The sequence below is a fragment of the Microtus oregoni genome, unplaced genomic scaffold (assembly GCF_018167655.1).
Source record: "Microtus oregoni isolate MIOR12 unplaced genomic scaffold, Mior012 000011F_ref0000422, whole genome shotgun sequence".
Lineage (NCBI taxonomy): Eukaryota > Metazoa > Chordata > Mammalia > Rodentia > Cricetidae > Microtus > Microtus oregoni.
The window spans coordinates 48,138,151-48,165,581 of NW_024543070.1; the positions used below are offsets into that span (position 1 = coordinate 48,138,151).

A 27,431-nucleotide genomic window follows, 5' to 3' on the forward strand; every position below is an offset into this window, starting at 1 on the left:
GGCGCTGGTGTGTGCCAGAACTTAAAATAGTTTACAAAGCCGCCTGCATATAACATACAACATATTTTACAATATATATTTTATAACAAAATTTATACCATTATTCAGAATTTAAGTGGATAGTCAGTTTAAAAGACTGAAGAGCAGAGTAACTCATTCATCTCAAATTTTTACTTTTTTTGTTTTTTGTTTGTTTTTTCGAGAAAAAATTTCTCTGGAACAGCTGTCCTAGAGCTAGTTCCATAGAATAGGCAGACCTCAAACTCACAGAGATCTGCCTCCGAAGTGCTGGGATTAAAGGCATGCGCCACCATTGCCCGATTCATCTCAATTTCTTAAGCATTTTTACTCTCTTTGTATTTACTATAGCAGACGCTTCAGTTCCCTGTGTGGACTACAGTATTACTCAGTAAATAATTATTATCAGCAATTTAATTGGATAGAGTACTATTTAGTAAAAAATCACTTTTTATAGAATTTAAAACATATTTAAAGCCAGGCGGTAGTGGCCCATGCTTTAAATCCCAACACTAGGGAGGCAGAGCCAAGTGGATCTCTGTGACTTTGAAGCCAGCCGAGTATACAGGACAGCCAGGGCTGTTGCACAGAGAAACCTTGTCTAAACCCGCCCTCCTCAAATAATAAATAAAAATAAAATATATTTAAATCCACTGGGTTCTGGCATCATTCAGTGGTAGCTCCTTGCTTTGTGTATTTGGTGAGGCCCTAGGTTGGACTCCTGCACTATAGAAATAAAAAATAAAACTGGTAAATCTTCCACATACTTGTTCCGTGTTGAGAGAAAAAAAAAAGGGAGAGGTTTTTTACACTGATATTTTTAGGCATTTATTTTTTATAACATTTTATATTGTTTTCAATAATTGGTTATTAGTGTTTGAAAGTATTTCAAAATACTAAAAGAAATGTTCCAGCCAGGCTGTGGTGGTGCATGCCTTTAATCCCAGCACTTGGGAGGCAGAGGCAGGTGGATCTTTGTGAGTTTGAGGCCAGCCTGGCTGTAGAAGGAGCAGCGGGCTACATTCCTGCTGCCCAGCTCCCGGCCGCCTGGCTAGCTTTACCCAAAATAATTACACGGAAACTGTATTCTTTTAAACACTGCCTGGCCCATTAGTTTTAGCCCCTTATTGGCTAATTCTCACATCTTGCTTTAACCCATATTTAGTAATCTGTGTACCGGGAAGATTCTAACATGTGTCCATCTCGGAGAGGAGAGCTATGGCGTCTTCCTCATTGCTTTCTTCCCAGCATTCTGTTCTGTCTACTCCACCCACCTATGTTCTGACCTATAAGGCCAAGCAGTTTCTTTATTAATTAACCAATGAAAGCAACACATAGAAAGAAGACCCACCTACATCACGTGGCAGAAGGGAGGGAGGGAGGGGAGGGGAGGGGAAGGGAAGGGGCCAATGAAGACTGTTTGGGGAGATAATTATCAAAAATTCAAGTGGTCCATGTGGGAACCCAGCTCCTCTTATTCATGAATTATGGTGTATTGTTCATTAGGAGGAGAAGAGTCAGCCATTGGAAAAGGAGCTAAAAAGTCAAGTAGTGCCACTAGCTCTATGCCTGACAGTGGCGGTGTAGAACTGCAGGGCAGTCTAGTAAAAAAGATGGAGCTAGTTTCTTTTGATTTTTATTGAAATTAGTTGGATTTATTCAAAATTTTTATTTAGGAAGAAAGAAAAAACCTTCAAAAATTTTAATATTTTCCTGACTTCACCTTTACTCCCACCTACTTTGAATTTTTTTAAGTTTAATTTTATTATTTGTGTCTGTGTGTGTGCATGCACGTGTGTGTGTGTGTTTGCATGTGCACAAATCCACAACACACGAAGATTTCAGCTCTCTGGAGTCACTTTTGTCTGTCTACCCTTCTATGGGTTTCAGGGATCAGACTCACATCATCATGCTTTACCCTCTAAACCATCGAATTGGCCTTTTTAAGTTTTCTGAGGTTTAATTAAGTAGTTCTGATTACATCTTCCTCCATTCGGTTTATTTCCTAAATGATTTATGTTTTTAAATATACAGCCCATAAATTAAAAGTAGACCATAATCTACCATTTTTTAAAAAGTTAAAATCTCTTTTCTTTGATTATTAGGCAAAGTATAAAGAAGTAAAAGCAAGAAATGGACAATTATTAAAAATGCTTCAGGAAGGAGAAAGTAAGTGAGTCACATGTTTTTAGGGGTTTTTTTTGTTTAGTTGTTTTGCCTGCATGTATGTATATATGTATTGTATGCATTGTAAACATGTCTGGTGCCCAAAGACACAAGAAGCGGAGGATGGTTTCCCTAGAATTGCAGTCACAACAGTTGTGAACCTCCATGTGGGTGCTGGAAGTTGAACCGGGGTTCTCCATAAGAGCAGCTGGTGCTCCCTTGTTTTGTTTGCTTCTTTGAGATGGGGTCTTTCTGTGCAGCTCTAGCTGATCTGAAGCTATGTAGACCAGACTGCATAGTCCTCTGCCTCTCATGCACTGCACTCAGCCTGGGTTAGAGGCGCGTGCACTGCACTCAGCCTTTGTGCAGTGTTTAGATTTAAAGGTAATCTTAATATCTGAAAACAAATAACCAAGTTCCATGTTTTATCAGCACACACACACACACACACACACACACACAAAATTCCCCAGAGGGATACAAATTGGATAGTTTATTTTATTATTTCCACTGTAAGGCCTCTTAAAGCACCTGGCCACTATTCAGGTAAGAGTGCTTAGTTTCTAGTTCTTACACATTATTGCACCAAGCTGGGCATGGTGGAGCACACCTTTAATCCAGCACTCTGGAGGCAGGGGTGGGCAGATCTCTGACTTGTAGGCCAGCCAAGGCTGCACAGTGATGAGACTCCTCCCCTCAAAAAAAGAAATAAAATAAAATCTTGTTTTAAGATTAGCCAAGAAGCCAAGTATAATGGTTTGTGTCTGTAAGCTCAGCACCTTGGAGCCTGAGGCAAGAGCAGCTGAAGTCCAAGGGCCAGTCTGGGCTACAAAATAGAAGGATGGCTGAACAGGTAAAGCCGAGCTGCCAAACGTCATAAACCTGAGTTGGATCCCTGAAACTTGTATGCTATGATGAAAGGACTGTGACAAGTTATCCTGACACGTGGACGTGGCAAGTGCACACACATACACACACACAAACAAAAACATGACCTAATAAATAGATAAATGCTCAAGATATTTCACTTTTCCTTATAATTTTTCAGTTTTCTTATATACCTGTCCTAGTTATTATAAATTGAAAAATTAATCATATCTATGCAGATGATATTTGAGAAAAATATAAATTACTTAAAAAGAAAACACTGTTGCTGTAATAATGACCAGAATTACTAGTGAGAAATAAGACCAATCAGGCTCTAGAAGAACATCCATAGAGCAAAGAGGAGAAACTGGTGTTCTGACTGCTCTGTCCTGAAGTTCGTCTCTCCTCACTGAGTGGCTGGGATGGTGACGATGCTGTTTTCCTTTCCCCCAGTGAAAGATAAGGCAGAAATACTCCTGCAAGTCGATGAATCCCAAAGTATCAAGAATGAGCTGACGGTCCAGGTGAGCGGCTTTGGGAGATGTTGAATGCATTTTATACTATTCTGAGGTCTTATTGACCCCACAAAATAGAAATACTGCCTCTTTAGCAGGTGAGAAAGCAATGGAAAGTATTCATTATTATTGTGTACTAGCAAAGAAAGTTCCTGCTTATTGTATTAAAGATGGTAGGGGTGTCCTGGAGAGTTTGGAAGGTGAAGGTTGTGAGTTAGTGGACAGAACACCAGGAGCAGGCAGCGCTTACCCTGTTCCTGGAGTGGGTTTCTCTTCATGGCAAGCAGGCCCTCCTGTCTGTGCTCACTGCAGTGTCTCTGGGAACCATGGGAAGGGAGGGCATCTCTGATACTGACAACTGTCAGATTTTATCACACGAATATGTTCAGAATTAAGGTACTTTCCAAAAAAGGCAAAAAGAGTTTTCTCACTCATTATTTGGTTGTAGGTGACCTCACTTCACACTGCATTGGAACAAGAAAGATCTAAAGTGAAAGTATTACAGGCAGAATTAGCCAAATACCAGGTATGTTTTATAGTTTGAAAGTTTTCTTTATAGTTACATTTGGAGTAGATACAATGTAAGAATAAATGTGCTGTATTATTCTTAAGCAAGAATTTATTCACCAGATATTTAATGACTTTGTATAAAAAATATTTATCTGTGTTTATATGTATGAGTTTGCAGTGGGTGGGGCTGTGGAGGCCGGGGAGTATGCTGGATTCTCTGAAGCTAGAGTTAGAAACACTGTGAGCTTCCTGACCTGGGCTGGAACTGAACCCAGTCCTCAGAAGGGAAGCAAGCACTCTTGGCCACTAAGCCATCTCTCCAGCCCTGTGTTAATGCTTCCATTATGGCCAGATAATGAACATTTTCAAAAATATAAAAGTAGCCGGGCCGTGGTGGCGCACGCCTTTAATCCCAGCACTCGGGAGGCAGAGGCAGGCGGATCTCTGTGAGTTCAAGACCAGCCTGGTCTACAAGAGCTAGTTCCAGGACAGGCTCCAAAGCCACAGAGAAACCCTGTCTCGAAAAACCAATATATATATATATATACATATATATATATATATATATATATATATATATGTGTGATTCTAGGTATTGTGTGTATGACAATAACTCAAGTGATTCAGTAGATGCATTAGAGCTGCGCAGACAATATGCACTGCTAACTAGGTGACAGGAAGGCACATTAGAGCTGTGCAGACATCACAACATCACACATTTGATGACTTGGATGTAGATTCTGCTCTTTTAACTGAAAAGTGTACAGATGGATTCTTTGACATTGTGTGACCTTTCACCCAGGGATTTTATATCCATTGATGTTATATGCATTCATTATTATTTTGATGACATTTTAGATTCTCAGCTTAAGAAGATAATTCAGCTCTTTTTTCCTGTGTGAAACAGTAGAGAGTAATCATCAGTACTTTCCTTTAATACTGTGTCAGGTGTGTTCTTACACAATGTTGGGGAATATTAGTTTAAGCTGTCTTTTGTTTATGCTGTGTTTGTTTAACTCTGTGAAGCTGTGTTACTGTGCCTTTCTAAAACACATGTAAATAAAGAGCTGAGCAGCCAGTAGCAAGGCAGGAGAGAGAAACAGGCGAGGCCGGCAGGCAGAGAGGATAGATATGAGGAGAAATCTGGGAGAAAGATATGAGGATCTGGGAATGAGAGAGGAGGGAGGAGGATTTCAGGGCCCAGCCACATAGTTACACAGCTACACAGCCAGACACAGAGTAAGAAGGAAAGGAAAGGTACACAGGAATAAGGAAAGATAAGAACCCTGAGGCAAAAGATAGATGGGATAATTAAGAAAAGCTGGCAAGAAACAAGCCAAGATGATAAGGCCAGGCATTCATAAGTGAGAATAAACTTTTGTGTGTCATTTATTTGGGAGCTGGGTGGTGGGCCCCCAAAACAGAAAAGAGTAAAAAATGAACAACTACAATGTACTTACACATATACATATAAATCATCAATGTGAAAACATGGTAAAAAAAAAATAAAAAAGGTTTGAAAGTCACTGGTGGCATAGAGAATATAAAAATTACCTAATTTAGCCTGGCATGGTATGGTGACACACACCTTTAATCTCAGCACTTGGGAGGCAGAGGGAGGTATTTCTCTATGACTTCAAAGACAGCCTGATCATAATGAGATGTTGAAAGCAGTCCTTGCATGTCTTATTATGTGAGGTTTTGTGTTTTGGGTTTTTGAGACAGGGTTTTTCTGTGTAGCCTTGGCTGTCCTGGAACTCACTCTGTAGACCAGGCTGGCCTTGAACCCACAGAGATCCACTTGTGTTTGCCCTCTGAGTGCTAAAATTAAAGGTGTGTACCACCACTGCCTAGCTTGCTTGCTTATTTATTTATTTATTTACTTATTTATTGTTTGATCTCATTGAAGTTTTCACACTGGCAGTATCACATACCCAATGGTGCTTATCCCAGCTGTGTTATTGAGAGACATGATATGTAGCATAAACTCTAATTGGTGTTAAAATAAAAACCCAGAATACGGGTTAATGCTGAAGATCAGAGAAGCAGAGCGGCCAGCCACTAGAGAGTTCTTTTACCTCTACCAGTGCTCAGATTAAAGGGCTGATCCTGTCCTCAGATTCCATCTGTCTCCATCAAATCTGTGATTGCAGTGAGTTTTTGTCTCCTCCCACGTTATATTCCTCTTTCCACCCAACCACATTTCCTGTCTCCACATCCCGAGTGCTGGGATTACCTTTGTGTGAGCTCTGTTTCTCTTTTAAACAGATTCAATCTCGTGTACTCACAGAGCTCCCTCTGTCTCTGCCCTCTGAGTCCTGGGATTACAGGTGTGAGCCACCACCACCTGGCCTCTAGTGGCTCAGCGCTGCACTCTGATCTTCAGGCAAGCTGTATTTGTTAAAGCACAAACAGAATATCACTACATTTCTCCTTTTTTGTCAAAAATAAAAGAAGGCTATAATAGAAGAAAAACTATATACAATAAGTACAATAACTATATACAATATATATAGTCTATGAATACATCAACAATGTCTAGTCCATTTGCAATTGACAAATTCAGGGAAAGTACTCCATTTTCTGCCCTAACTTGGTGAACCCAAAGTCTTATACCTAATTAGCTTTCTAGCCTAACTTGCATTACCATTCAAAACTATCTTGATATCTCTCAGTCTTACACTTTACACCTCTTTAGTGAGTTTCTTTTCTGCATCTAGTAAACGAGGAAAACTTTAACTGTCTAGTCTTCAACTCCCTCAGAGACCGAAAAAGGAAATAATATTAACTGAGTAAGCAGGAAGTGCAAACAAGTGACTTCCAAAAAATGTGAGCAATGACAAAAAGAGCTGGCTGCCTTGACAGTCACACAAGGTCGGGGCACACATATTCCGCTTACAGGCCTAGCATATCTGATGGACTTTTTTATGACGCAGTTTTTGAAGGACCGTCCTGCCTTGTCTTGACAAGGTTTGGCAGTCACTCTCTTCTGTGTCCTGCTTGTCCATTCAGCACCAGCATACCGTCAGCAGTTGATGGAAGAGCACTTTCTTCCCCAATGGCCTACTATTGCCACAAAGAAAGTAAACTCCATGTGGAGTTTCTTCAATGCCCATCAACTTCCCTGAAGATGCACCAATCTAGGTGCTGCCAGGAGTGGACATGTCTCATTGTCATAAAAAAAGAACCTATGTTCTTAAAACATCTTAAATGCCATATTCTGTAGATCTCTGAAGTGTTTGAAGGTGACATATTTAAAATATATCTCTGTTTGACCTAATATGACTACAAGTCCGATTGTAATAGATGACTAATTACTAACCTGCATTTTCTTATTATGCTAAATAGTTGGTAATAATAATTTTCAAGAGCTAAAAATTTTCATTACATTGTTAAATGAGCTGTAGAGGTACAATGCTTTGAACAAGAGTAGAAATGAATATAGTGTTCTAACAAAATCTAAAATTTGTATCAATATACAATTTTTATATAATAAACAAAAATCCAATCAAATGTAAAATATTTAAAGCTAGTAGTTGCTTTTTTAGAAGTAAATTCAATAATCTACCTTTTTTATGTTATCTATACCCTCCCTTTTTTCTTTTTAGAATAGATTCAATAATCTTCCCTTTTATCCTATCATCTTTTTATCCCTGTTTTTCTTTTCAAAACAAGAACCCTGAATCTCGTCTCCTTTGTTTAGCTTTTTTCCTGACCATTACCAATAACAGCTTGTAACCAATCCCCCTGAACAATAACAGATACCTATAAGCCAATGAAAGACCAAAAACCACCCACGCCTTCCTCTGGGGAATGTGGGCATCATGTTCTTAAATTTACTTCCTGCTGTCTGGGTCGATGGTATCCTGAGAAGAAAAATTTGGGTTAAATTGTCAGGTCCTAGAAGAGGTAGAGCTGTCATTTGTATCCAGGCTCTGCGCAGGGGGAAAGTGCAGGGCTTGTCTCCAGTCCTGGCTAGATGATCCATGAGGCTGGATCATCTCAGCTAGCCACTTTGAAATTGTTCTGAGCAGTTTGTAGTCCAAAGCCGATATTTAGGTAGTGTTTTTCAGCTTAGTGGGTGTTACCATAGTCCAGGTGAATCGTCATTGTGGGGCCCCTTCTCTTTTTGAGACTTCAAAAGCCTCTGTTAGGTGTGCTCATGGTTCACTGCAGAAAACGGATAGAGACTCATAGTCAAAATAATGTACAAAAAGTAGATGAATGCTTTTTCTAGAATTAGTACTCCATATGACCATTATTAGTTTACTAAAACCTCAAAATATATATATTAATCTTATAAAATTTTAGATAATATTTATACCTTAAAAAAGCTGTTTAAGAGTCAAAATAAAACCAAAAGATTGTGAGATTAGTGGCAATATAATAGTCCCTAAATTTTGTTTTTTCTTCTGTCCTATATCAGGTGGCTCTTCTGACATGAGACAGAGATTTGGGGTTTTACTTTAATAAGCTTGCTTGGTTTATAGAAGGAGAGAGCCACCCTCCAACTCCAAAGTCAGCTTTAATCTGTAACTGGACTGGGACTACAAAAGACCGTTTGCATTACATGTCTGTAGAGAACAGCAGAAACAAACATTTGGGAAGATTTATGAAATTTTATCCTGTCGGAAATGTGATGTATCAATAAGCCAATTTACTCTTTTTCTTGGGACATCATTTTTTTCTGGATGTTTTGTCCTTTTTCTTTGGATGTCTCATTTGTCCAGTGGTCTTTGGATTCCTTAGCTGGATACCTTTATTCTCCTGAAAAGAAGAAACAAAACCCTTCCCCAACCCTAATTTTGGGAGGTTCTCTTTTGGCAAGTTATATATGATTCCTATTCCTAATTATTTCTTGTACCTGAATAAATAATGAAGTCAGTTCTGTATCCTCTGGTATAAATTCAGTAATTTCAATATGCAAAACAACTCTTTCTGCATATTGCAAATCAGTAACTTAAGAGGTTCCTTAAAATCCATTAATACCATGAGAATATCATATAATTCTTACTTTTATATAGAATCATAAGGGCTTTGTTCCACTTTATTTGAATTTTCTGATTTTTAACCTGCTTTTCATGATTTATTTGCATCAGTATAGAAAATAAGGGCTCCAGTTATTGGTGTGTCCTGTACAATGCGTAGAAGGATCCAACTAGTTCACTTTATAAGTCGAATTCTCCTGCTTTGAGATAGTGTTGTTAATCTCTCCAAAAAATTACTGCAAGCTCTTTTGCCAGGGTTCACTTTCTGCCCATAATTTATCAATTTCATCTTCATTAAAATGTACTATAATTTCTGCTAATTGATGAAGTCTCAATTTTCCTTTTATAATTTACTCAGAGAACTTTTCCATATAAGTTTTTAATATTTTACTTGATTTATGTGGTAAAAAGATTCATTCTAAGATGATATCTTCCCTCTGTATTAAAATTCCTGTAGGGGGATGCTTGGAGGGTCCTATGACCAGAATGCAGTTAAGCTTTGGATACATATGATTCCCATGTGCCTTCTGTAGTTTCTCTTCCATCAAAGCCATTTCTCTCTCAACTTAGCTGATAATTCCCAGGTACTATTTAAGTTCATGTCACCCTCTGAGGTTTTGATCAAATTACTCAGTTCATCAGGACCTATCCCAATAGTGGGCCATAGATATGAAATGTCTCCTAGCAGTATTTGAAAGTCATTAAGAGTCTGCCATTGATCTCTCCTAATTTGCACCTTTTGGGGTCTAATTTTCTTGTAAACTTATTTAACCTAAATAATTAATAGACTCTTCTTTTTTTTCAGGAGCAATGTTTAATCCCCAACAAGGCAAAATTTTCTTTATTTCTTCAAACATTCTAAAGTAATCTACATTTGAATCAGATGGTAAAATGCCATCCATGTAATGGTAAACTATAGATTGAGGAAATTGTTTGTTTCATTTCCAATGACTGACTTATAAAATATTGACACAAGGTGGGGCTTTTTAACATTCCCTGTGAGAGAATGTTCCATTGATATCTCTCAGCAGGCTGAGAATTATAAGTAGGCACTATGAAGGCAATTTTTTCTCTTTTTCTTGTAAAGGTATCATGAAGAAACAATCTTTTAAATCAATAGCTGTAAGAGGCCATCCTTTAGGCAAAGGAATACCAGACTATAGAGGACCCACTGGTTGAATCACCTTATTAACAGCTCTTAGATCTGTCGCTATTCTCCATCTTCTGGATTTATTTTTAATAGCAAACACAGGAGAATTTTCAAGAGCTGGTTAATTCGTCAGTATGCTGAGCATTTAACTGCTCCTCTACCAGCTGTTTTAAGACATGCGGTTTCTCAATTGTTAAAGGCTGTTGTGCAACCCATACAGGTTTGTCTGTCAATCATTTTATAGGTAGGGCTGTTGGTGCCTTTGAAAGATCAGAAGTTGTTGTTCCCTCTTCTTGTACAACCTGAATGGTTAGTGACTATTCTTAATAATACCTTGTAATATTTCTCCCAGAAACATACATTAATTTATGGTTTGTTTCTAAGATTGGGGGAATGTTAATTTGTGTATTCCATTGCTGTAACAAATCACATCTTCTTATGGCTTTAATATTCCTCTCTGTCCTTCTGGCCTTATACATTCAACCCATCTCACATTCTATTTTACCTAAGATATCTAATCCCTAGAAACTGAAAATTTACCTCCTGAAGAGGCCAATTTGGATGCCAATATTCTGGTGCAGTTCTTGTTACAACTGTACCTGTGTCTACCATACCTTCAATGATGTCATTTTTCATATTTTTAATTTTGGTCTTTGTTCATTTACAGAAGTTTGCTAAAATACTCACTTTATGGTTCTTCCTGAAGGTTTTGTTCTCTCTTCTATAGCTATTCTATTTTCCAGAGTAGTATGGTTTCTTACTATAGGCATTAGGTTCTTTAATTGCTCTGGGAAGGAGTTTCCTCTATGATGGCAGGAAACAACTGAACAGAATTTGTCATAGGGGCCTATGAGAGGCCCCTCAAGGAGTTCTCCCCACAGCATAGGGTCACCTTGAATGTCCCTCTTTGATCTACATCCATTAGTCCAATGCCTGCCTTTGCCACACCTTCTGCATAATCCAGAACACAGGGATTTTGTGTTTGAATTATGCTTAGAAAAAAACATTGTTTCTAGGAACACTCTATTTACAATCCCCTTTAAGGTGACCTTATTTGCCACAATTAAAACACTTAACATTTTGATTTTTCTTCAAACCTCTGGAAATCACCTCTCCCATCCGAGCATCATCTCGGTCATGAGTTTTAATATTAATTGTATCTCAGATCCATCCTCCGAAGGTGCTGACCTAGTCTTTAATAGCCTTATTACCTTTTAGTATTGTGCAGCGCCATTTTCAAAAGCCATAGATTCAACTATTATTTGTCTAGCTTCTGAATCTGGTATCATTCTATTTACTGCTGATGCCAGCCTTTGTAAGAAATCAGTGAAAGTTTTTTGGGGGGGGGCCCTGTATGACTTTAGTAAATGACTCAATTTTTTTTTCCTACTTTTTCAATTCTGTCCCAAGCATTCAAAGCTGCTGCATGACATAGAACCAGAGTGTGGCCATCATATAGAGATTGCCTTTACATATTAGCATAATCTCCTTCTCCAAAAAGTTGATGTTGGGAGATTTCCATACCTCCAGCTCTACTCCATTGTTCACTGTAAGAGCCTCTTCTTTCCACCAAGTCTTGTCATTTTGGACAGGCTCCAAGACTTGTGTAACAAAGTCTCTTCAGTCTTGAGGGATAAGTCTATTAGAAAATGACCACAAGTTTAACATTTCCTTCACAAAACGTGAATGCATACCATATGAGACTCTCACTTCCTTGAATCTCCTTAAATCTAACATTGGTTGGCATAGAAGTGCATTCAGCTCTAATAGAGCCTCTCTCATTTGGCAATTCCTGTAAGGTTACTGGATATATTAAGGTTGGTTGTTTGAAAACCTTAGGCTGTTCCTCTCTAACCTTATAATGCAATGCTGAGATTGGTTCTCCTTTAAATTCCTCTGTCTGAATCTGAATATCTGTAGGATCTGTCTTAGGTTTTTCTATGGCTTATATCTTAGCATTTACACCAAACAACTTTTTAAGAGATAAGCCAAAAAAATTATCAAAACCATAAGGATTATCAAAAATTATAATTAACAGTGTGTTAGTCCCAGTTAAGTTGATTATCCCTTTATTTAATTGTTCTACTTTTAAATAATGTATTACACAATCATACAGAGACCTAACTTTTTCTGTCATAATTGTGTGTTCCATTTTTTAACATGGGGAAAACTTTTAACTAATCCCCCCTTTAAGAATTCCCAACTGTCTCACCAAGTCTGCCAACAATGGCGATGAAGAGTGAGGCTGACTGCTGCTGCGTAGATCAGTAGAAGCCTGAGCAGGTGTCAAGGCAGCTACCTAGCTTGGAAGCAGCCTGGAAAAAGGGGGTCCAGGGAAAGGCCACCAGGAGAGAAAAAAGGAAAACCTAGTAGGAACGATGGTGACTCTGGTCTCGTAGCTCCAGCTGCGCCAGTGGCTGCAAAGCCACAGGCAAACAGCTTTTTTTGTGAATTTGTGCCCCAAATGTTGGGCACCTGATGTAGTACAAACTCTAATTGGCATTAATAAAAACCCAGAGTCAGATATAGGGTTAATTCTGAAGATTAGAGAAGCAGAGCGCCAGCCACCAAAAATTTCTTTTACCTCTACCAATGCTCAGACCAAAGGACTGATCCTGTCCTCAGACTGCATCTCCAGACTGCATCTGTCTCCACCAAATCTCAGACTGCAGTGAGCTCCTGTCTCCTCCCACCTTATATTCCACTCTCAGCCCAGCCATATCACTCCTATCTCCACCTCCCTAGTGCTGGAATTAAAGACATGGGACTCCCACGTACTGGGATTAAAGGTGTGAGCCACCACTGCCTGGCCCATAGTGGCTTAGCTCTGCATTCTGATCTTCAGACAAGCTGTATTTGTTAAAACACAAACTATCACTACAATGATAAGAATTTTAATTTAATACACAATCATAGGGCTATTTACCTTAAAGGAATGTTTCCTAAATTTATTTTTATTTTCCAACTAACAGGAAATAAATCTTTTTTTAATTTTTTTTCTTTTTAAATATTATTTATTTATTTAGTACACAATATCCTTTCTGCGTGTATGCCTGCAGGCCAGAAGAGGGCACTACACCTCATTACAGATGGTTGTGAGCCACCATGTGGTTGCCGGGAATTGAACTCAGGACCTTTGGAAGAGCAGGCAATGCTCTTAACTGCTGAGCCATCCCACCAGCCCCTTTAATTTTTATTTTTGAGTTTGTTTTTTTGAGACAGGATTTCTATGTGTTGCTTTGGAGCCTGTCCTGGAACTCATTTTGTAGACCAGGGTGGCCTCAAACTCACATAGATCCACCTGCCTCTGCCTCCTAAGTGCTGGGATTAAAGGTGTGTGCCACCATTGTCCAGCTAAATGTTTTTAAATGTGTTATAACACATTTCATCTCCCACAAAATCAGTACATATTTTTCCCTAAATGAGTAAACCTTTTTGGCCCTTGTATGTGATCAGGAATGAAGAGCAACATTCATGTATTTAAAAGAGTTTTTGGTTTTTAATTTAGAAGATTGATGTATTTGACTCCAAAGGGAAGCTGAGGGCCCAGGGGGTGAAAGAAATGAAGAGAAGCTGCTGCCCTTCCAGATGAGCCTGGCCTGACGTACTCCTAATACAGCTGCAAAATATACTTTTAGTATATTCTTAAACTTTTAAGTATTTATTTTTATTTTACGTGTATGGGTGTTTTGCCCTTAGTCCCAGTCTGAAAATCAAATTTCTAATGCTGGGGCTGAAGAGTTGGCTAAGCAGTTAAGAGCACTGACTGTTCTTCCAGAAGATCTAGGTTCAGTTCCCAGCACCCACATGGCAGCTCACAACCCTCTGTAACTTTAGCTCCAGGAGATTTGATGCTCTCCTCTGCCCTCCCTGGGCACCAGGCATTAAAGTAGTACAGTGACATATGTGCAGGCAAAACGCCCATATGAAGAAAATAAATTTAAAAATTGTTAAATTCTAATACTATTTAGTAAGAATATAACTATACATAAATTATAAATTAAATTACCAAAATGGTTTTTTTTTTAAGATTTATTTATTTATTATGCATTCAGTGTTCTGCCTGCATGTATCCCTGCAGGCCAGAAGAGGGCACCAAATCTCATTACAGATGGTTGTGAGCCATCATGTGGTTGTTGGGAATTGAACTCAGGACCTTTGGAAGAGCAGGCAAAGCTCTTAATCACTGAGCCATCTCTCCAGCCCTAAATTACCAAAATGTAATTAACTGAATTTCCAAATTTTCTGATTATATTAAATGAATAAACTTTGTACTTTTTACAGTATTTAGGATAAAGTGAACTCTGAAAAATTAGATATTTGTGATCTTATTTAATGAACCTAAATAGGTCTGCATAGAAATACTATTACTTCATGTAGCATTTGTAAAAGTAACTGTGAGAGCAGCCAGGTAGAATACCTAGCTTTGCTTTTGATTTTGTGTGCTCATGCACTAAAGAAGGCCGGAGCTGGTGTGTCTAAATAATGTGCTGTTTTTCCTTCCAGGGTGGCAGAAAAGGGAAAAGGAACCCTGAGTCCGACCAGTGTAGGTGATTACGGCAGCCTTTGCGGTCATCACACAGCACTGTCAGAGTTTTGCAGAAATGTGTGTATTTGATGCTGTGCAACTGCCCACCTGTGCAGTTTCTGTTGAAGGAACTAAAAGCAACTAGCTCACTCATAGTCTACAATTCGATGTTCTTTTGGCTTAAACTTAAAAGAAAATATAGAATACCAGCAGAACTTGATTATTGTTGTTTGTCCAAACCTATGACTTTAGTTTTTCATCAGTCAATAAAATTAATTTACTCTTCCACTAATCCGCCTGACCTTTAAAGTCTCCTGAGCAGTGTGGATTGTTATTGCTCAGTTGCCAACACCATTGTGTGCTAAACCTCACAGGACAGCAACGTGAGTAGAAAGGATGCGGCCGATGTCCTCAGGTGGTGGTGAGCAAAAATAATGATCACATATTCCCAAGAATAATCACAAATGTTTCACATTTTCCTCATTGAAAATTGATAAAAATTGAAAAATTTCTTGTAAGAAAGCTTACAAGAGATGATGTATAGAGAGAACTTTTCCTGTATGTTTGTTGAGAAGCATGACAGAAGGAATAAAATCTGGACTAGAAAGATTTGCTGAAATAGCAGCCTGGCCCAGCAGAGTGAGAATTAGACACAGCAGCACTGAGGAGTCCTGGTGAGGGGAGACCAACAAATGACTTCATTGCTGTGAAACTGCTAGGACAATTAGCAGCAGACGGGGACTTTGTTTTCTTTAGTATATTCAGTAGTACACAATTATGATTCATTAAAAGACTGTCTTTGCCTTTGAAATAGCTGAGTGGCAGAAACAGTGGTTAGTATTAGAAGAGAATACATGAACACTAATCTTGGCCTCTTGAGCCAGAATTACTGAAATATTCCATATGTGCATGTTTGTGTGCATGTGTGTGTGCGGGCTGTTTGTGTGTGTGTATGTTTGTTTTATATGTATAACCTTTTTGCCTGAATATATGTGTATTTACTATGTGTGTTCCTGGTCCCCACAAAGATCAGAAGAGGGCATCAGATCCCCTGAAACTGGAGTTAGGGATGGCTGTAAGCCACCATGTGAGTTCTGGGAACAGAATCCGCCCTCTGCAAGAGCCACAAGTGCTGTTAACCACTGAGCCATCTCCCTAGTCTCAAGGACTCCCTTTCTTGACAGTCTTTTACTTCTTTAATTTACTGATGTGGTACATGTTCTCACACACGTGAAGAAGCCAGAGAACCTGGAGAGGGACTCTTCTCTCCTTCCACCATTTGGGCTCTGGCTTTCAGACTCAGGGTGTCAAGCTTGCGGGAAAGTGCCCTGCACACTCAACCATCTCGATAGCTCTGTTTGTTGACATGTTTTGAGAAACAAACAACAACCACCAACTTTAACAGAAATTTGATGAGTTGTCAGTATTGCTTATCTCTGACTTTTCCCTTAGGTCACATGAGCCTTGCAAAGAGCTGTGATCTATCACTCCCTGTATTCCCAGTGCTGGTCTGTCATGAGGCAGAGAGTAGATGCTAAAGCAGGGTTTAGTTGATAAAGAGGATATTCAAGGGAAAAGGAAAATAAAAATAAGGATAAAAGAAAAAATTATAAGTCAAGCATGGTGAAAGAGTAGAAGCCTTAAAAGTTATTTTATGCTGGAGGTCTAGCTCATGTCTAAATGAGCAGGAAATACTACTGAGTTACTCTTGCTGCCCAGATGGCCTTTATTTTGACTAAAACATGAACGTTTACACAGGAGACATAATTGGAAAGACAAGAAGAAAGTGTGGATAGCTGGCATGTTGGAGGGAGGACTTGTTGCTTCCCAGCTGCTCATCAGTTTAGCCCCAAAATAATCACATAGAAATTATATTATTTAAATCACTGCTGGGCCCATTAACTCTAGCTTCTTATTGACTAACTCTTACATTTTAATTTAACCCATCTCCATTAATCCGTGCATCACCATGAGGTCATGGCCTCCCAGCAAAGTTTCAGCAGTCTGCCTATGCCAGTGGCTCCATGGCTTATCCCTGACTCTGCCTCTTTTCTCCCAGCATTCAGTTTAGTTTTCCCCGACCTTCCTAAGTTCTGCCCAAAACTTAGGTCCAAAGCAATTTCTTTTTTCATTAATGGTAATCACAGCATACAGAGGGAAATCCTCCATCTCTGGCAATCCATATTGAGCTTCAAATTAAATCCACATATTTGATAAGTGAAGGGAAAACATAAATCTACATGGGTGCCCTGTAATAGGTATCCTTTAAGGAAACTGAGTTTAAGCCAGGTGTGGTGGTTCTCACCTTTAATCCCAAAAGCTGGAGGGCAAAGTCAGGTGGATCTCTGTAAGTTCAAGGCCAGCCTGGTCTGCATAGTGAGTTCTCGGACAGCCAAGGGTACATGATAGAGGAGTCCTGTCTCAAGGGGAGGAGGGATGAATAGTGAGAAAGAAAGAACAATGTTTCAGAGACAAAAACAAGGTCTCAAGCCTCAGTGAGAATGAGCTGACCCTTTATTAAATACTTGTTAGCAGATGGGAGGAAACAGGTGTGGGCAGTGAGGTGGCAGCAGGCAGAGGTACTTGCTTTCAAGCCTGCAGGTCTGAATTCAATCCCCAGAATGCACATAAAGAAACGAACATATAAAAATTAGTAACAACCATGCTAAGAAAATTGGGGAAGGAATCACCTCACAACTGAAAGAAACAACAAACACCTAGAAATAAACCTAACCATGAATATGATAGACTTGAAGAACCTCCCATGTTCAGGAATTCGAATATGAACACTGTGGAAAGACTAACTTGACAATGGCACTGCAGATCCAGTGGGATCCCATGGAAATTGCAATACCATCCTCACAAAGCAAAGGAACCATCTTCAAATTCACGTGGATGCACAAAAGACTCTGACAGCCCAGGCAGGCCGGGTTCTGCAGGTATTAACTTCTTTCCTTGTACTGTAGCTACAGTGGTGAAAGAGCATGATACTAGCAAAACAGACCTGTGGAGTAAAACGGCACCCAGACATCAACCCACACAGCCAGAGCCACCTCATTTTAAGAAAGATGCTAAAATATACATTAGAAAAAAGTCATTTCAACAAACATTGCTCAGAAAGCTGGATACTCACAGAGGGAACAAAACTAGAACCCTACCTCTTACTCTGTCTAAAAAATCAACTCCAAACGCTTCAGTGACCTTAATGTAAGTCTTTAAGCTAAAATTGTTAGAGGAAAAATAAAATAAAAGCTTCCAGAATCTTAGGCAAGGACTTTCTGAACAATATTTCAATTGTTCAGGAAATCAGACCAACTCTTAGGAAATAGGGCCTCAAGCATTAAAATCTGCACAGAAAAGGAAACCATTATGTGAAGAGACAGTCCTAGTCCTGAATGAAAATATATTTGCTTGTCTAACAGGATTGCTATCTAGATATTCACAGAAATCAAAAATCTAAAGAAATATAGCCACTCAAAAGAAATGGGCTAGTGAACAGTTCTTCAAAGAAATTCAAATGGCCAGATACAGATACACAAATACACATAATTAAAAATAAGAAAGTTAAAAAATACTTTAAAGTAAATTAAGCTCCATTGAATTTTCACTTCACCCTAGCCATTATGGCATTCATTAAGAAAACAAAAACAGAATGACAAAAGGCTTTGTCCAATTCGGTGGTCCTTGTTTCTAGGCATCTCTATGCTCTTGGCAGTTTCATCACATTGAATAACAGGTCAAAAGGCGAATCTTTGTGAAGACCTTGACTGGCAAGACCATCACCCTAGAGGCAGAACCCAGTGACCCCATCACGTGAAAGACAAGATCCGGGATAAAGAGGGCATATGCCCCCCACACAGAGCAGCAGTGACTCGTTTTTTCAGTCAAGCAGCTGGAAGATGACCACACTCTTTCTGATTACAACATGCAGAAAGAGTCCACCCTGCACCTGGTCCTCCATCTGAGGGATGACTACTAATTCTTCAGTCTGTACTTCCAGGGGCCATGATGACATTACTCTACACAATAGCCATTTGCCCCAATTTAAGTTGAGAAATTAACAAGTTTCAGTAATAGCTGAACCGTTGTTAAAAATGTTAATATAAGTTTTGTTGCATGGTTGAAAAAGAAAGAAGAGGGCAGAACTTGGGGGAAGGAGGGGGTGGTAAATGATGTTAATGTAATACTCATTCTCCAAAAGTCAAAACAGAAAAATAAGTGCTGGTGGTGATGTGGAAAGGGAAGCCTTCCATGATGCTGGTGGGAATGTGAACAAGTGCAGCCACCATGGCGATGATGGAGGAGGTTTTCCTCAGAATCCTGAAAACAGTTGTCTACTATATGACCCAGCTAACAGCACCCCTGGGGCCCAAGGCAGCGTCTCACGGAGCAGCTTGAGAATCAATGCTCATTGCAGCGGCAGTCTAATGACGGAACCAACCTAGGTGTCCAACAGCAGAGGAAGGTGAGGTGCATGTGTGTATCCAGTCACAAAGAAGAATGAAGCTACGATTTCAGCAAAATGGATGTAACCCAAAATAATCATATAAATGAAGCCAGTCTCAGAATGGCAAATATTGTATGTTTCCCTTATCTGTTGTTCCTAGATTTTCAATAGATGTATAAAACCATGTGTGTATGGCATGAATGTAGAGTGAAAAATGTCTAGAGCAAAAGGGGGCTTCCAGGTGTAGATTATATAAATGTAGTGATATTTCATTTGTAAAATGTAGTGATATTTCATTTGTATTTTAATAAATAAAGCTTGCCTGAAGACCAGAGAATAAGTTAGCCCCCACCTTGGGCACCAAATGTAATACGCTTAATAAAAACCCAGAGACAGATATTAGGGTTCAGCCTGAAGGTCAGTAAAGCAAAATAGCCCATCACTGGCTCTTCCCATCCCAGTCATGGAGCAGACAGCTCTCAGACACAGTCTCACTCTGAGACTCCAGGACTGCATTTCAGACTGAGGTGGAGAGGTAAGAGCCAGTGGCTGGCTGTTTTGCTTTTCTGACCTTCAGATTGAACTCTAATACCTGTCTCTGGGTTTTTATTAATCATGCTCATTATAATTGTATAAAAATGTTCTTATTGGGGCTGGAGAGATGGCCCAGAGGTTAAGAGCACTGGCTGCTCTTCCAGAGGTCCTGAGTTCAATTCCCAGCAACCACATGGTGGCTCACAACCATCTGTGCTGAGATCTGGCGCCCTCCTCTGGCATGCGGGCATACATCAAGGCAGAATGTTGTATACATAATAAATAAATTTTTAAAAATTGCTCTTATTTAATGCCATGCAAAATTCATATATATATATAATGAATTTTTAAAGGTACAAGAAAGAAGAAAGAGAAAGAAAAAAGAAAAGAAAAGAAGAGAAAGAAAGAAAGAAAGAAAGAGCTTAACATGCCTTTAATCCCAGCACTTGGGAGGCAGAGGCAGACAGATCTCTGAGTTTGAGGCCAGCCTGGCCTACAAATCAAGCTGAATAACAGGACTGACTGTTACACAGAGAAACCCTGTCTCGAAAAACAAAACCAGACTAACCAGTAAAAGGGTTATTGTCCTCTGTTCATGTGCACTGTGGTGTCTTCAGCACCCCCGTAACAGTTCTAAAGTGAAGCAGTGCACACTGCTGTAGGAGGGTAACCAGCAGCTCTCTGCTCTCTGATTAGATCTGAGACCAGGAGAGAGTCCATGCTTAGCACTGTAAACCATGGTGGAAGAAATTATAGACCCTAGGAGGGAGCTGAATACCATAGCTTGGCAAATTGGCATAGCAGTAAGCTGTCTTCATAATATTCATGCTTATAATTATCTGTGCTACTCTCGACCTTAATTAGAAAAGTTCTTTCCAGTGACTGGTGGTGAATGCAGAAACTCGCGACATAAGAGACAGACGCACTCCAGGCCTGGACAACATTTATATAAGCCTCTCTAAGGCTCAGTGAACATGGGAGAAGAGTGGGTAGAAAGAAAGTAACAGGAAAGCTAGAGAGAAACTACCAAGTGTTAATCTTATGGACAAGACACAGATGGATCTGCACAAGAAGGGCCCCTACCTTCACAGCTGAAGTATTGGTGGTAGCTTCAGAGTAAGGAAGAACCATGGCCTTTTGCATGCACATCAATGACCACACAAGGCTCCTGTTGTCACACAAATGGCCCTGGTTGAACTACATGGGTCACTAACAGTGAAAGTCAGTAATGTAGGAAAGTGATAGGCCAAGCGGGGGAGTAAGGGATTTAGGGGGTGGAAGCAAGATAGAGGATGGAAGGAGAGGATAATCAACATATTACATACACATGAAATTGGCAAATAATAATTTCTAAAAAGTTGCAATTCCCATTCCAAAAGCCCTAAGTTATTAAACAAAACATCCCCAGTCCTGGGTATGAGATACCGCTCCAGGAATTAGTGACCAGGAAGGTCCCAAAGACCTCCTAAATTATGCAAGTTATGGCCATTGCACCTACTAGCCCACCAGAAGTGGGTGTGAGAGACCCCTTTTGTTGATGACAACCACACACCTTCATTGTAGAATACAGAGAAGCCATGCTGGATACAAGAAGCTTCCTCACTGCTGGGAGGCCATTATGGTGCCAGTAGTTGCTAAGACAGCAGTTTGGGGAGTAGAGGAAATCAGAAATAGTATTTACCCTCTTTGGACTTTGCAAACTACAATATCAAGTTGCCAGGCAAAGGACGCTTACTGAAATAATAGTGGAACAACTATTACAGGGTAACCATTTGGTTTCTGATTGACTCTGAGCCCATTGCAGAGGAGGGAACGCATGCCTGCTACTGTGGATCTTGTCAAGCATCCATTGCTGGGGAGCTCGTAAGCACTTTCATTTTACTAAATAGATATGTTGTCAGACCTTTTGACTGGTACAGACCTTGGTTTTGATCAAAGACGCTTTTTGCAGCAAGTAGCAGCTAATGCAGACTCATGGCTGGTCAAGATACTGAGACCAAGTGACTGTTGCATGTTCAACCTTGAGTGAGGTACCCATATCACACTTCCCCACACCGGGGATCAGGGAACACTGAAGAAAACAAATCAGGACTGTAAGAGCCAGATGATGGAGATCAGTGCTACGAAAAGATGTCTTAGCGATATGACATGTCTGTGGCATGCAAGAACCCTAAAAAGTTGCCTGCATAGGGCCTGCACAATAGGACCTAAACATTCAATCCTAGAAGGAGAGAGGCTCATGGGGTCCCAACCAGGGGATATAATGGTAATCGCAGATTGCCGGGGGAGAGGAATTCATTATCTTAAGTGATGTAGCCATTGGTGAGTTATCCATGTCCTCACACCCATGCCCATTCAAGTGACACTGGTTAGATCTATGGGTCACAAAGCAAAAGCCAAGAGAGTGGAATGGGGGCTTGAAACAGGAAATGCAGCCAAAAGGAGAATAGCAGAGAGGAGAAAGGAGTGTGCTTGGATTGTAATATATTCATGTACAAAGATATCACAGATAAGATTTATAAGTGACATTTGTCATTAATTAAATTTATCTTTCTCCTCCCTTTTGGCTTTTCTCCCTGAAACAAAGCTGTTTGTTCAGTAGGACCCTCTCTTGACAGTTTCCCCGTGTCCCTGTGCTTCACTCTGAGGGTTCATCTTAGCTGAAGTCTTACTGAAATTCTGAGCTGCTGAGGTAGGTAGTTCAGTCTCAGTGCTGACACACAGAATTTAAAATTATCTACCAGTTGTAGGGATAAGTCCCGCCCCTTAGGGGGCGTGTTCGCCTCGGGCTAATGTTGGCCTATAAATTTGGCAAGCATGCTCCCAGCCGTCCCTTTCTGCTTTCCTGGTCTCCGAAGGAACGGTGGTTCTGTAAGTCTATTTCGCCATTAAAGCTATATATATTTTTACAATCTGTCTGCATTCGTTTATGCCGTTACATTTTGGCGTCCAACGTGGGCTATTTTGCCCCCGACTCAAGCGGGTAGCCCGCTAGCTAACACAGCACCCTCCCGGGTGCTGTTTTTTAGTTCGTGACTCCGGCCCCAGTGCCGAGTCCGAGACATACTCAGCCACACAGGCCCATTCTGCCTGCCCTGCCTCAGTTTGCAGCAGAACCCCACTGCCTGAATTAGCAGAAGCTCAAGTACCTGCGGTTTTGCAACAAAAGCTGCCACAGCGGCAGATTTGGTCTGATACAAAGTGACTTGGCCGGTTGTGGTGGCGCACGCCGGTAGGATTTGCTGAAAGAGGCAAAGGCAGGCAGATCTCTGTGAGTTTGAGGCCGGCCAGGCAGTGGTAGCGCACGCCTTTAATCCCAGCACTTGGGAAGCAGAGGCAGGCAGATCTCTGTGAGTTTGAGGCCAGCCAGGCAGTGGTAGCACACGCCTTTAATCCCAGCACTTGGGAAGCAGAGGCAGGTAGATCTCTGTGAGTTTGAGGCCGGCCAGGCAGTGGTAGCACATGCCTTTAATCCCAGCACTTGGGAAGCAGAGGCAGGCAGATCTCTGTGAGTTTGAGGCCGGCCAGGCAGTGGTAGCGCAAGCCTTTAATCTCAGCACTTGGGAGGCAGAGACAGGCGGATCTCTGTGAGTTCGAGGCCAGACTGGTCTACAAGAGCTAGTTCTAGGACAGGCTCCAAAAACAGAGACCATCACTGACAGGAACCGATCATTGCAGGTAAGAAATTTTTTCTTCTATAAATAAAATGTCTGAACACATTAGTATTCAAGAATTTAACAGTTTTTTTAATTGTACCATGTGGGAGATTTTACAAGAGGTGTCTAACACCCCACATCTATGGATCCTTCTGAGATTCGTAGTTTTCATTGCCACTAAATGGTTTGATAATAGAAATATGATAAAGTCTTTACGAGACGAATCCAGGATTCTTAAGGCAGAGATTGAATGCTTAAAAACAATTGAGAATGACAACAATCTTCTCAAGAATCAGTTTGAAGTTCTCCAGGCTGATGTTAAGGAGAAATTCATTACTATGGAAGAGGGAACAGCTGATCTGAATTGTAAGCTTCAGTCCCTTTCTGTAGGAACTGAAACATTAGTGGCTGATATTAAGGAGAAATTTATTACTATGGAAGAGGGAACAGCTGATTTGGACCATAAGATTCAGTCCCTTTCTGTAGGAAATGAAACATTAACTGAGAGAATCAAAACTGCTGAATGTGACAATCGGATTTTGTCTAAAGCTTATGACAGATTGGCAGAAAGATTGTCAATACAAGAAGGCACGGTTTATGCCATAAAAATTATGTCCAAAGATGAGATGTTATCTCTAACAGACAAACTTCATACTTTAGAATCCTCAATGAAGGCTTTGGAACATAATTCTGGACAGGAGATTCAGACATTGCAGAAGGCAATGGTGAATAGAATTGAAAAGATTGAGGAATTTCTAAATTCTGATGAAGAAGAGCAAAGTGTAGAAAGGCAAATTTTAACTACATCTATGGGTAAATCTCTCCGGGACAATTTCCACAAATCTCTACCTACAGCTCTACCTGCCTTTCCAGTAATAACAACAGAGAAGGTGATTGGTTCCAAAAACCCTAGGGTCATCAAGGAGGATACATGGGAGCCTGTCCGTATGAATGATCTCAAGGAAATAAAACAGGCTGTCATGAATTTTGGGATGCAAGCCTCTTTTGTTAAAGAGATGCTAAGATCTTGGGCCACGACAAGCAGAGCAACCCCCTCGGACTGGCTCCAGCTGAGCTCTGCGGTACTCGAGAGTGGATCGCAATTGAAATGGAAATGCTTATTCAGGCAAGAGGCTAGACTCTTAGGACAGCAGGAAAAAGCGAAGGGAATTGACATTTCCCTAGATCAAATTCTAGGTGAAGGGCTCTTTTCCGACCCTCAGGAACAAGCTAATTTGGATGAAAACACACTCTCCATGTGTATTACAGCAGCCTTAAGGGCTTGGGACAGGGTACAAGACCCAGGACAGAGAATGGAATCATTTGTCACAGTTAAACAAGGTCAGAGAGAACCCTTTAGTGACTTTTTACAAAGATTAACTAAGGCTGTACAAATAGGGATATCTGACCCAGAAGCAAGACGTATAATGATTGAGTCTTTGGCTTATGAAAATGCAAATGTGGAATGCAAAAGGATTTTGGGCCCTTTAAAGCTCAGATCAGCGCCCTTGGAAGAATGGGTCTTGCATACACTCAATGTTGATACATTTGATTATGGCACTGAAGCATGGGTAGAAGAAGCAATTTCCAATGGTAAAAGGAGACACCAGAATACCAAATGTTTTAATTGTGGCAAAATGGGTCATATGAAAAGGAATTATAGACAACAGATTTTCAGAAATAATAATAATAATGCATCTTCTAGAAATAACAGAAATAGGAGGACTCAGCCTTCAGGTTTATGTAGAAGATGTGGAAAAGGCAGACATTGGACGAATGAATGCAGGCCTACAAGAGATAAACAAGGCAACCTGATACAGTCAGGAAACGTGAGGGGGGGGGCCTCACAGGCCCCCATGGCAAACATGTTTCAGTCATTTCCAGTTTCTGCAGAGAACTTGCCTCATCAGGACAATTAGGAAGCCCCATGCCTACTGTTAAAAGCAATAATGATCAGAAAGATAAGTTACGTGTGTTATGGCAAACTTCTATAAATGATCAAAGACCTAAGCTGAGAGTGTGTGTAAATGGCATTTTTATTACTGGCCTGCTGGACACAGGTGCTGATGTAAGTATCATTACCCCAGAATCTTGGCATCCGTATTGGCCTCTTCAGAATGTAAATGTTCAGCTCCTGGGAATTGGAACCCTATCTCGAGTAAGGCAGAGCACGAGATGGGTTGAATGTATAGGGCCAGAGGGACAAATAGGAAAATTAAAGCCATATGTAGCCAATATCACAATGAATTTATGGGGTCGTGACCTATTACAACAATGGAATACCGAAATTAACATTCCTGCTACTTCTAGAGCCTATATTTCTGAGAATAACATTAAAAGATATTACAAACGGAGAAAACCGGCCATTCGGGCTGTACAAGAACAAGCAATTGATGTCCCTTCAGAGATACCAACAGCCTTGCCTCTAAAATGGTTGACTGAGAAACCAATATGGACAAAACAATGGCCTTTAGCTGAGGAAAAGTTACAGGCTTTAGAACAGCTGGTACAAGAACAATTAGATGCTGGACATATAAAAGAATCTACCAGCCCTTGGAATTCTCCTGTATTTGTGGTTAAGGAAAAAATCAGGTAAATGGAGAATGGTGACAGATCTCAGGGCCATCAACAAGGTTATTCAACCTATGGGCCCTCTGCAATCTGGAATTCCTTTGCCCTATTTATTACCAAAAGGATGGCCTCTCATAGTTATTGATTTAAAGGATTGTTTTTTCACTATACCTTTGCAAAAAGAAGATAGAGAAAAATTTGCCTTCACAGTGCCTACTTATAACAATTCTCAACCTTCGAGGAGGTACCACTGGACCGTCCTCCCCCAGGGTATGTTAAATTGCCCCTCCCTGTGCCAATATTTTGTGAACCAACCATTGCAAATAATGTGCAAGAAATTTCCCAAATCTATAGTATACCATTACATGGACGACATTTTGTTATCCGATTCAAACATGGATACCTTGAACAGACTGTTTGAAGAAATAAAGATACTTTTACCTAAATGGGGATTGCAAATCGCTCCTGAAAAGATTCAGAAGGGAGATTCTGTTAATTATTTAGGTTATAAAATAGGTTTGCAAAAAATTAAGACACAAAAAGCACAAATTAGGAGAGATCGCCTACAGACTCTTAATGACTTTCAAAGACTGTTAGGAGACATTTCCAGTCTACGACCAGCTATTGGAATAACACCTGATCTAATAATTCATTTGAACAAAACCTTGGATAGTGATAAAGATTTAAACAGTCCCAGAGAATTAACAGCTGAAGCAGAAAAGGAACTGACAATGATTGAGGAAAAATTACAACAGGCACATGTGGACAGGGTGAATCCAGAGCTCGATTGTATTCTCGTCATACTACCATCAAAAATTTCTCCTACAGGAATTTTAATGCAGAGAGATGATATTATTTTGGAATGGATCTTTTTACCACATAAACCAAGTAAGAAACTGAAAATTTATGTGGAGAAAGTCTCTGAGTTAATTATAAAAGGCAAGCTGAGACTTCGTCAACTAGCAGGCATAGACCCAGCAGAAATTATAGTGCCTTTCACTGCTGATGAACTAAAGAAATTATGGGAAGATAATGAACCATGGCAAAGAGCTTGTGCTAATTTTTTGGGAGACATTAATAACAACTATCCAAAAAGCAAGAGGCTTAACTTCATAAAGAGAACTTCTTGGATTCTTCCTCGAATCGTCCGTGATGCTCCAATAACTGGAGCCCGTACATTCTATACTGATGCCAATAAATCAGGGAAGGCAGGTTACAAATCAGAAGACTTGGGTAAGGTGGAACAAAGTCCGTATAATTCTGTCCAGAAGGCAGAATTATATGCCATTCTTATGGTGCTAAGGGATTTTAAAGAACCTATTAATATAGTCACTGATTCACAATACGCAGAAAGAGTTATTTTACATATTGAAACTGCTGAATTTATACCTGATGATACAGAACTAACCTCATTGTTTCTCCAGGTTCAAGATTTGATCAGGAACAGGCTTTGCCCTATGTACATAACACACATCTGATCC

At 40.1% G+C, this 27,431-nt stretch overlaps 1 protein-coding gene across 1 annotated transcript in view; it reads left to right on the plus strand.

Annotated features, from left to right (window-relative positions):
• Positions 1 to 15,032, plus strand: part of LOC121453619 (G kinase-anchoring protein 1-like) — a 51,016-nt gene extending 35,984 nt beyond the window's left edge. Inside the window, exons 9-12 of the mRNA XM_041660503.1 lie at positions 2,124 to 2,187; positions 3,505 to 3,575; positions 4,015 to 4,092; positions 14,721 to 15,032. Coding sequence (XP_041516437.1) covers positions 2,124 to 2,187; positions 3,505 to 3,575; positions 4,015 to 4,092; positions 14,721 to 14,768 — 261 coding nt within the window. The 3' untranslated portion in view covers positions 14,769 to 15,032. The remainder of the gene's footprint in view (positions 1 to 2,123; positions 2,188 to 3,504; positions 3,576 to 4,014; positions 4,093 to 14,720) is intronic.
• Positions 15,033 to 27,431: the final 12,399 nt, after the last annotated feature.